General features: G+C 32.8%; 1 protein-coding gene across 1 annotated transcript; it reads right to left on the reverse strand.

Annotated features, from left to right (window-relative positions):
• Positions 1-626: 626 nt before the first annotated feature.
• On the reverse strand, positions 627-8,621 carry LOC100257071 (4-hydroxy-3-methylbut-2-en-1-yl diphosphate synthase (ferredoxin), chloroplastic). Its single transcript, XM_002285094.5, has 20 exons — positions 8,423-8,621; positions 7,626-7,852; positions 7,230-7,387; positions 6,775-6,881; positions 6,374-6,474; positions 6,213-6,289; positions 5,413-5,532; positions 5,081-5,311; positions 4,589-4,705; positions 4,439-4,513; positions 4,262-4,339; positions 3,627-3,686; positions 3,461-3,523; positions 3,143-3,287; positions 2,895-3,033; positions 2,366-2,443; positions 2,119-2,278; positions 1,928-2,026; positions 1,707-1,811; positions 627-996 (listed from the first exon to the last, which is right to left on the reverse strand). Exons 2-20 carry the CDS (start codon positions 7,831-7,833, stop codon positions 895-897), a joined length of 2,223 nt encoding a protein of 740 aa, XP_002285130.1. The 5' UTR covers positions 7,834-7,852; positions 8,423-8,621; the 3' UTR covers positions 627-894.
• Positions 8,622-11,638: the final 3,017 nt, after the last annotated feature.

Raw genomic sequence — 11,638 nt, forward strand, 5'->3', positions numbered from 1 at the left:
CCATACGAAGTTACCTTTGGATTTTCTCCTTAGGATTTTCCTTTCTGGATTTTTTTTTTTTTTTTTTTTCTGAATTTCCTTCCCTGCTTGATGAAAAACAACTCAATTTATAGGCAAAGATAGGGAATTTGAATTTCAAATTCCCGAATTTTAGTTGCTTAATTCAAAGGATTTAGTTCCTTGATTTTAGCAAATTTTCTTCTTCGAAAAGTTTTACCAACAAGATAATAATAATAAAAATAATTTTCTTATTATTATTATTATCCTTTTTATAGTTGGATATTAGAGAAACTTATCTATAAGAGGATATATATATATATATATATATATATATTTTAAATTTATTCATTTTGAAGACTAAATTAGTGGTAATTTAATCCACTAATTTTTTTTATGTCTACTACTTCCTTATCATTTCCCTCACGACGGAGTATTATTTTTAATTTGCAAAAGTTGAGATTTAACAGTGTCCAGTAGAACCCACACAGCAAACCCAGCATGAGCTTCTCTTTTTCTGTGACCATTAGTTAGAATTGCAGGGAATATGCCGCCCAAGACAAGTTGCCTTGAACAATAACTCAGAATGGAGGAAGGGATTCCTTACTAAAAACATTGAAGCGAGAGTATTTCTTCCAAATGTATGCATTCTGGTAGATAGAATTTTTGTAGCCTCATCTGGATGCCATATATGTACATATGAAATTTTGCCATTTGTTTTGTCATTGAGAACACTGATTGAAGAACATAATTTACTCTGATGGAAGATTTTTTCATATTTGTCCGGGCATTTACTACATTGATTTCAGCCTTGAGAACCCGATATACCACAAGGAGACTCAAGGATTTCTCTTTAGCTGACTCTTTATTCCATCAACCAACTAAATCTGCCAAGGTTTACTCTTCTGCGGGAGGGTCCACCCAGCGGCCATGATCTTTTATTAGCTGGATCAAGGCATCAGTTGCATGCTCCATAGCAATTCCTCGCTTTACAACCGTCTGAAATACAATCCAATTCACCATTAAGTCTAATTGCTGAAGATAGGTAAACACCATAATGGCCATAAATAAGAGATAAGGTGCTTGCAAATAAACCATATATGAAACCAACAAGCCTACTGATACTAGTTTTGGTTTGCCTACTTATTCATTCTTAGTCTCTATGAAGTGAATAGTGTGTGTGTGGGCGCATTATTCATTCTTATTTGTTATGCTTACATGTTTTTAGTTTTGCATTTGTGTATAACTAACCCATCCACAAAGGTTTCATCCTGGACTCCTGGTGTACAAGACCAAGAGTGGATAATTAACTAGATCTTTTAACTGCCATGTAAAATGCAATTATAGATATCTTGGCTTGTGAAATGGACAGCATGTTGAATTTTCGGCTCAGACATGCTAATTTTGTTCACAAAAATGCTAGTTTCCACACTCCGATCTTCAATTGTTATTCCTGTAATGAAGCTGGTTCATCTTGTCTAAGAAATTCTTTGCCTATAGTTTTTCTACATTACAAAAAAAATTTAGAACAGATTTTGTCAAGTCAATTAATGGGGAATACACTACATACACATGCTGCCATTTTCTCATACTCCATAAAAGTGAGACCAACATGCAACTTATTTCAGTTTCCATAGGCTGCAGAGATTCTTAAAGAATATTCCAATTTTAACCACATGCCATGTCAAAGTAGAAAAATATTATGGTACCTTCCCGACATAAAGGTCAATCTTCCCTGGAGCGCCACCAACATACCCAAAATCTGCATCAGCCATCTCCCCGGGTCCATTTACAATGCAACCCATGATAGCAATCTGCCATGGAACATAGAAAAAGAAAATGGAAACATTGATTTTGTTTTATCCAAGATTAAAAAAGTGGCCTTTATAATGTCATCTGATTGTCATGTAAAAGAGGATTAGGAAATTACAGAAACACCAGGCAAGTGAGATGTTTTCTCTCGTATCTGTGCACTTATTTCTTGCAGATCAAACAAAGTTCGACCACATGATGGGCATGAGACATATTCCTGTAATAAAAATGGTATAACAGAAATATTATCAATATCACTAAACCAGATATCTATTCTAGTCCTTTTTTCTCTGAAGAAAATCTTTTTACCGTCTTTGTATTCCTCATTCTGCAACCCTGTAGCAGATTGAAAGAAGTATTCCTAAGAAAATCGAAGTCCTGCTCTGGGGCTTCTAATAGAAGACCATCCCCAAGACCATCTACCAAAAGAGCTCCCGCATTGGTACCAGCACCGATAACCAAGTCATCTCTGCAAACAATAATAGTTTTGAGCAAAAAATGCTCATACCTTGCATGCTGCATTTTGGTAAACAACTAGTATGAATTCTTTAATTACCTGTGAATCCCTTTAGGAAACTGTATGTGGTGAATTACAGGGAAGTTCAGAGCATTGTCAGACAGATACTCAAATAGTCTGCAGCCAGAGAAATATCCAAATTATCAATACCAGAGGAGATGGTATATAAAGGCACTAAATTTAGCAATAAATTTAGTTAAAAAGGATCTGAAGAGGAAGAAAGACATTTGATACTATTACTTTTATTTTTTTATTTTTTTAATAGGGTTGCCTCCTTTACTCCCTATGAGATACTATGTTCCATTCACTTATTTCAGTCAAATGCAGGCAGGAGTTAATCTGGGGAAACAAGATTCAAGATGCATGTAAAATAAGATAAGGTATATTGCTGTCCACTTTTTACTGATTAGCATCAAGGCACAGTGGTAAGAATCACTGCACCCATGGTCCAGCCAATTGGGAGAAACTCAATAGATTCCTTTTCCAGGGGACATGCATGCCCAGGCTTTGCTGAATGGCTTTAACTAAAGAATGATTGATAAGTTTGAACAGCCAGTGACATTACTACCTCCTTGCTGAATGTACTCTGCTGATTTTTTCTTCAGTTAATGGCAGGTCATGAAGAATCATTGTAGCATCAACTTCTTTGAGGATTTCTAGATCTTCATAGGGCTCATCACCACGTACAGACACAACCAAGCGTGTGCCTGATAAAGCGAATTGAATAATATGTATGAGTAACAACATTAAGCTGCATGACTGGAGTGTGACTAATTCAGGAGTCAACTGCTCAAAAAATTGCAATAGAAATGGTACCTTCTGGCAGAAGCTTGTAAGCACCAGTTGATAATTCCTTCAGGTTCACCAGAGCCATGGCATTGGGCAAGGGTTTTGTCAACTGCTCTGACAGAGGAGTTATAACCCCCATACTTACATCTACCAGCCTTTTGAGAGTTAGCCGCTGATAACAATACAAAAGGTAATAACAGATCAAGCCATATATTACTTGAGCTTGTACAACATTACAGTAAAATAGTTGTAAGATAAAATGAGGCATAACTGATGATAGAAATAAACTAGATCAGGAATTCTTAGCCTATCTCTACTGAAGCAAAAGGGAAATAGGGCCCTTACAGCATCATTGTCGTCTACAGGGGGAAGCTCTCTCAATAAAATTGAGTCCACTGTTGCCAGATCCTAAATCAAAGCCAAAATTTTATCAACAAAATCATCATCCCAATTCCTCATAAATTAAATGCATTACAATCTTGTCATGCAATAAAATGGAGCAGAAATAAACCTTAAATGGCATGCCAATGACAAGCTTTGCTGCTAGTGATTTATAGAAGAGTTCAGGCGTCTGGCAAAAAAACAAAAGAAAGAATCTCAGGAGGCAATTAAAAAAAATTAAGGTAGTAGTTAGAACCAATTTTGATGAATAAAAATCAGTATGAAATCAGGCTAAGATAAAACTGCTTGCCAAAAAACCATATAGAAGGTTAACAAAATCATAATACAATCAGAGTATTATACATATAAATAATTTTGCATCATGACTGTAACTCATCATTTCAATAGGTGAAAACTCTTAAGAATTATTACATTATGACATAGTGGGAGGCAAAAATGAAAAAGGATAAGCTAAATATGTAAAAATTCTTCTTTATTGAACACCACAGTTTTGTGGTATAAGCATAACATAACTGAGCTCCAGGCTCAAAGCCTAACAATTTCACCAAATATACATGTTTCTTTGTGCAGCAGACATCTCTCTTTGCTATTAATGACTGAACAAAGATTCTCCATGATATCTTTCAACGGAGATTTTGATTTTGAATGTATTCAACAATGTTGAGATACAGAACAAGAAACGTGTGACAGAATATACAATAAAAATAGGCAAATTGAATGGGAAAATTTAATGGCAAATGTTACCTTCAACTGATCCAGAGAGACTGACATGAGAACAGAGCCATCACGGTGAAGGACACCCCTATAATCCACCTCTTCACCCTGTATTTAAATGAAGTGACAGGTCTCAGTTTCAGAAGCATTTATAGAGCAATAATAAGGCAAAATATAACTCCAATTTTTCCAAAGAACAAATCGAACCTCCTTTTGCACTGGCAATTGACCAGTTCTGCGTTGGAAATCAAAATAATGCCTGTGCTTTTCTTCAAATGGAGCCTGACAGAGAACTCCACAAGGTTAGAATTTTAAGTGCATAAGCACATTATCATATAAAGGGTTGTAGAATCGTACCACTCCTTGCTGAATATCAGATGCCTTCATACCAAGGTTGGCCAGCCTTCTGCAGGGATCTATCTCTTCTTCTGGTGGTTCTGTAAGAGAGACCCTGATTGTATCACCCAAACCATCCTGCATTCAAATATAGTTTCTGAGTTCCATTATGATCACTGCAAAGCCACTGTATGTGATATTTCTTCACATGTCATATTAAATACAAAGAAACAAATATGGAGAAGAAGTTGGCAGGATAGCATTCATATAAATACAGTTCCACATGTCAACCCAAGATACAGTGTGGAATTCACAATAAAACTGTGATCACATGTCTTCCCTTCCAAAGCAGCTACAACCTAAGGAGGTCTGAAGAACACACAACTTGTAATCCAAAATAGCAAAAAAGCAACTTGCTGGTTGTGGGATTCATCAGAAGACCGTTATTTGAAGCAATAATTTTTTGTGAACTTGGGACAAATATACTGTTAATAATTAAAAAAAAAAAGGTACCTGAAGTAGGGTTCCAATACCAATTGCAGACTTCATCCGCCCATCTTCACCTTCACCAGCTTCAGTAACTCCTAAATGTAATGGATAATCCCACCCTTGAACATACATTTCAGCTACAAGCAGCCGGTATGCCTGGACCATAATGATTGGGTTGCTTGCTTTCATTGAGAAAACAAAGTTGTGGTAGTCCAACTTCCGGCAAATCCTTGCAAATTCAAATGCAGATTCAACCTGTTTACTTCATGCATGAGTATCATGCCACTGAATTTCGAAGAATGTAGAATGAAACAAACTTAAAAGTCTTTGTAACATGAAACAGAATAACTTTTCACCATTCCCCTAGGTGAATCCCCATAGTAGCTCATTATACGATCCGAAAGACTTCCATGATTGGTCCCAATACGCATTGCCCTTCCATATTTCTTACATTTCTCAACCAACGGAGTAAAAACCTGGTGCAGTTGAAAGCAGAAGGATTCAATTTTCATGAGGATAATACATTGATAGAGTTACATGCCAGATACTTATTTAATGTTTGGCAATTGGCCCCATGCCTTTTGGCATTAAGCCTCTGTTTGGATAAACTAAACTTTCTGCAAAAGTGATAACAGATATATGAAAAGAACAATGGTGGAAGAGAACATGGCCCCTATAGCAAGTCCTTGATGTGGATTCTAACGTTACTTTAACATGGGTGTCCATCAGGCCTAGTGACATGAATAATTCCTTTTGTTAAAACTCAGTAGTGATACAGCAATTATGGAAGACTCAGAGCAAGTGTTACTCACTTACCATCAAAGACAGATCAGGGCAACATTCAGACGTTTTTGCCATAATGTATGTTGCAAATCATAAAAAGGATTGTTGAGACAGCTATAGATATAGAACTTTGATATTAACTGAACTTGAAAACAGCAATGTACTGTAGATTGCCTAATTCCTTCTATCTCTAATATATTTACTCTAATACTTGCCATTTGAAGGGAAAAAAACAATTCATATTTCTATGGTAGATCTAGGAACTAACAAAGTGAAATGGAAGTTTATTTGGTAGGAAATTCTGTTTAGAGAATTGCAGGTTCGAAATAAAATTAATAAGGGTAATAAAAAACTGTTTAATAAGTGGTTTGACCTGCTCAATATGCTCAAGTTCTTTTTGATAGTCCTCATCTGTGAACTCTAGCTTCTCAAACTGTGCTCGTCTATCAGCTGCAAGAAACCACTTCATTGAATATGGCATGTCCACACATATCTCTAAAGAAAAAATAAAGTAATTAATTTTGGACTATGTACCAAAGTTTCCTGGGTTGACACGGATCTTGTCAAAGCATTCAGCAACTCGCAATGCAACAGAAGGAGCAAAGTGAATATCTGCCACCAGAGGTATATTATAACTGTATAAACAGCAAACTGATGACATTAGATTTCCCCATATAAAATAGAGACACTTGATTAAAAGGGATAAAATAATCCTTAAATAGGAAAAATATAACCCTCATTTTTTAAAAACATGGAAGATGACACTTTTAGATAAAAATACACCATTTTTTTTATACCCATCTTGCATCAAAGAACCTTTTGAAAAAAAAAAACCAATTAAAACCATTTTTCCCAAAGCAGGGATTATTTATGATTTTGGGCCAAATATGCCTATAGAATATAATATTGAATACAGTTGAATAAAAAAGACCTACTTTTTCTGAACAAGGGAGTTCTTAATTTCAAAGCATGCATCAGCTTCTCTCTTCCCTTGAACTGTGATCCTAACAATATCTGCTCCCTTGTCTGCTATTTTCATTACCTACCAAAACAGCAGTTAATCTGATAACTGTCTGGACATTGCCAAATCATGACAAAGCATAAAAAGATCATCAATGCTCTTCCATTATTTCCACCAATTTGATTTATACTTGGGTTTTATAGTTTGCAATGGTTAAATTAGTTTGCAAAGATCACTCAATGCTTTTAAAGGCTTTGGCAGTGTTCTACAACCATAAATCAGTGCTTTATGGACAGCCATTCTGTGATTTAGATTTAACTAAAACCATCACGTTTTTCCAAAGGTTATACTGAAGGTCAGTCATTTATGCAATTCTTTGAAATGAAGAAATGTTAGTAGAATAGTAGGAAAAAGCTAAATAAAAAAAACCTGTTCAACTGTTGCAGCAACATCCTTTGTGTCAGTAGTAGTCATCGTTTGAATTCTTATAGGATGCTCACTTCCAAGAGCCACATTCCCAACCATCACAGTGCGTGTTTTCCTCCTCACAGTTTTGTGAATGGACTCACAATACTTTTGCCTGGGAACTACATTCAAACAATTGGTCATCAGATACACAACAGCCTAACAAGGCAGAAATCATATGCACATAGTAGCTAATACTTTCTACCTTGTTTCTATGCTGATTGCTCAAAGAAAATGCAGAGAAAGATGTTGAAATGAAATATATAAACCTTAATTTATGAGAATTTCAAACATCAAGACTCCACAATTAATATACTAAGCAAAGACTGAATAGCATATAATAAATCACAGAAATTATACCTAACAGAGGGCTCCCTTCAGATGAAGCTTGAAGTTCTGCGATGTCTGAACTGGGGTTTGAATTCCTTATCACCGACACCTTCCTTCTTCCATACGTAATCCTCTGCATATCAGAAACTCTTACAAAATCCACACTCTTTGAAGACCCTAAGTTGCAATCCATTCTCCTCAAGCCTGAAAACGAGGTCGGAACAGATCCAGTCGCCATTTCCCCTGTTTGCCCTCACCTTAGAAGACCCAGAACACAACACACTCAAAATTCAATTCAATCCGTACCACTAAATTGATCGAGCCAAAATACAGAAACAACTCTGAACAGTGAAAATACTAATGGTCCGTATGGATGCTCAGGAACCCGAGGAAGAAAAGGCAACCAAAAAAAAGGAATTTCGCTTTCTCAGTAGACTGATAGTCCGTTTGGTTGATCAGAAACCAGAGAAGAAAAAAAAAACAAAAGAAAAAAAATAAATTTCTTTTTCTCAGCAATTCTAGTAAGCATCGCACTCGGCTTAGTTCCGTCAATAACAAAAATATGTATTAAACTTCCAACTTCTTTTCCTTTTCCTTTTCCTTTTCCCTTTCCCACCAATCAAACAACAATTTCCTTTTTCTCACATGAGATCAATTGAACTCACAACAAAAATAAATAAATAAAATCCAACAAAAAAAGGAAAAAAAAATTAACAACAATATTATCACACAGTCTAATTAGGCTTCGATCACTCCCAAACCTACCACTAAAAACATCCAAAAAAAAACAGATTTCCGAAACCGAAAGCGTTTACGAAACCATTTACCTGAAGCAGTTTTGGAAGCTTGGAGGACCAGAAGAGTGTGGAGGTGGAATTGGTGGTGTGTGGAGTTTCAGACAGAGAGAGACGGCATGTGTCTGAGGATTTTCACAAATTTTGTGATGATATATAATTCATTTTTGCCAGATGGAAGACGACAAATTTGGATTTTCGGCATCTTTTTTTTCATAATCCATAAAAAATGGACTTGAATTTATGATTCCGCTGGTTTCCATATATAATCTTGACCCCTATATTTTCATCTTATTCCTTTTTATGTCTGTAATTGTTTGTGATTTCTGATTGTGACCCCACATTAGGAAAATCTTTCCATTTGTGACCCATGGGGAAAAAACCAAATTAAAAAAATCGTTAAAAGTTATGTAGGCCCGGTTTGCAGTTTTGGAAAACAGTTTTAAAAATAGTTTTTTAAAATGATTTTTAAAAGTTAATCTTTTAATATTTTATAAAATAAAAATATATTTAAAAATAGGAAATGTTTTAAACTTATTTTAATATTTTTAAATATATTTACAAATAATTTTTATATCTAAGTACTTTATTTTGATCATTTTATATATATAATTATTTTTTGAAATAACTCTTAAAAAACAAATGAAAAACAATCCAAAAATAATTAAATTATGTTTTCTAAAAATATTAGGAGTTGTTTGATCATGTTTTCCTGAAATTTATTTTTAAAAATAAGTTTTAAAAAATATGATCAAATGAGTCCATATTTTCCTTTTGTTTTTTAAAAATCTATGAAAATAATTTTTACTTATTTTTTAAAATTTATTCTTTATTTCACTTTGTTTTAAAAAAAAATTTCAGAGAACAATGGTCAAATAGAAAATTTTAAAAATAATTAAAAAAAAATAGAAAGCTATTTTTAAATCACAAGGCCAAACAAATTCTTATACTTCCTATTTTTTTAGAATAAAAAATAAAAAATAGTTTTTTATTATCAAATATATTTTTCTATTTTTTTTAAGTGAATAAATTGCAAAACATATACTTAGAATAGATGGAAACTAATGAGAGAAAGCTAATGATGGTAAGCAAGGGGAATGAAATCAAAATAATATGGAAAGAAATATTATTTTTTATAAAAATAAATTCATGGTAAAGATTGGTATCAAGTATATATGGATTTTCTTTCTTAATATATATATTTTTTCTTTTTTTTGTTTCTAATTAATTAAATATTTAGCAAATAAAATGAAAAAAATTAATTTAATCCCTTTACTCCCCTTATACCCATAAGAATATAAAAAAAATTGTATTTAAAAAAAAATAAAGGGGTTTTGGATGAATAGTCAAACATGTAGATTATAATTTGACTAATAGTATAATGTTGCGGGAATGGTTGACTGTAGTCAGAATATTTCCCCCTTGGCATTTGAAATATGATTAAAAAAAAGGGACTTTTGTGAAATTTTGAATCCAAATATTAATTTATAATTTGTTAGAATCCTGCGCTGGAAGGAGTCTAATTTTGAAAAGTTATAGGGCTCAAATGCAAAACTCATGCCACGCACGCGCCGATCAATTTAGGAGGAGGAATATTCCATTCGGGGAAGTGACTAGCTAAAAGCCGGCTACATCTTTGTGCACGTGGGGATTTTTGATTGGGCCGTGACATAGTAAGAGTGCCCCTTGCCAGTTAGAATGTAGATGGGTGGCATGTGATGCACGAGCCCGTACCGAGACTGATTCAACCACGTGAACCCAATGGCCAAACCCTTGGGTCTTGGCTTTAGTCGTAGCTAGTGGACCCTGTTTATACTTTCCAAAGATGTTAACATCTAAATCAATCACCACCCAAAATATTAATTAAATAAAATTAAATTAACAAAAAGTGTAAAAAGGGTAAAGAAATAATAAAGAGGATTTAAATAAGCATAAATATTAAATAATATTTTATGAAAGATTTTATTTTATTTCTAACTTTAATTAAATCATAATATATTAGTGCCTAAGGGTGAGCGTTATTTTGTTTTTTTTTTGGGCGATATATTCTGTCGTTTTAATTTTTTTCTAATATGTTTAGACACCGAAAAATTGGAGGAAAAATGTAAAAGAAATAAAATAAAGAAAAAAATAAAATAAAATTAAGTTAATAAATTGTTTTTATACACTTCTTCAAATTTTCTAATTTATTTTCCTTCATTATACAAAATTTAAATAAATTTAAAATATATAAACTTTTAATTAATTTTAATTATATTTATATTTTTCTCTTATTTTCGTTTTCATTCCAAAACCTAGTAAATGAATTCAAAACTTCCTTTGAATTCATGAGTCATACATTTAACAAATATGTTCATGTTAAGCTGGTGTTTGATAAATTAATATATTAATTAAAAGTGACTTAATTTAGTTTAAATCATTAAAAAAATTTAACCTGTTTGGTAAAAAAAAAACATAATAATATTACTTAAAGTTAAAAATAATTTAAAGTAAGAAATAAAAATAATTAACTTATAATTTAGTCCATATCTTCATTTTTCATTTTTTACCCTATTTACTTTAATTATCTCAACAATCTCCTTTATTATTCCATGATGTCTTATGTTAATTTATTTTACTCTAATTATAATTAATAAAGATAAATATATTAATTTAATGATTTAAAAATATTATTTAAAGTTAATTTTATCAATAAACCTTATATTTAAAGTAAAAATTAAATAATTTAACTTAAAATCAACTTAAATTATTAAATAATTATTATTAAATTATACCAAACACCCCCAAATATAATTCAACTTAAACTAAAACCATTAAGTAATAAATATTAAGTTTTACTAAACAACCCCTAAAAATGAAAAAAATAATGATATTCGGAATGACTTAAAGTGAAAAACACATGGCATATAAGAATAGTAACGCTAGATCTGTTGAGTAGACCATTCAACAACAAATGTGTATGAATATCATTTAAAAAAGGGTAAAAACAAAAGGCCACTATGCTTTGAAATATATATCATTTTGGAGCGAAGTGTAGTAGGTGGACGACTCAACATAGAAATTGCAATAATCGTGTAATGTCTGAATTGACTATTACAAATGTCGTTTTTTTCATGTGGACTGTCAATATGCTAAGAATTAAGGACAAAGTTTGGAGCATTAACACATGGGCTCCCACGCTTCAACTCATGTGAAACATGATTCTAAGGTGCAGCTCCCCATCACTCTGCCCACCAAAATGGACTTTGT

Source organism: Vitis vinifera, chromosome 6 (assembly GCF_030704535.1).
Source record: "Vitis vinifera cultivar Pinot Noir 40024 chromosome 6, ASM3070453v1".
Taxonomy (NCBI): Eukaryota; Viridiplantae; Streptophyta; class Magnoliopsida; order Vitales; family Vitaceae; genus Vitis; species Vitis vinifera.

Bases quoted from the DNA above. Each gene is read 5' to 3' on its own strand.
- LOC100257071 (XM_002285094.5), bottom strand. From the start codon at position 7,833: ATGGCGACTGGATCTGTTCCGACCTCGTTTTCAGGCTTGAGGAGAATG. The intron at 3,034-3,142 runs GTACCATTTCTA...TCGCTTTATCAG, and splicing joins TTACAAGCTTCTGCCAGAAG to GCACACGCTTGGTTGTGTCT. The intron at 997-1,706 runs GTACCATAATAT...ATTGTATTTCAG, and splicing joins TTGACCTTTATGTCGGGAAG to ACGGTTGTAAAGCGAGGAAT.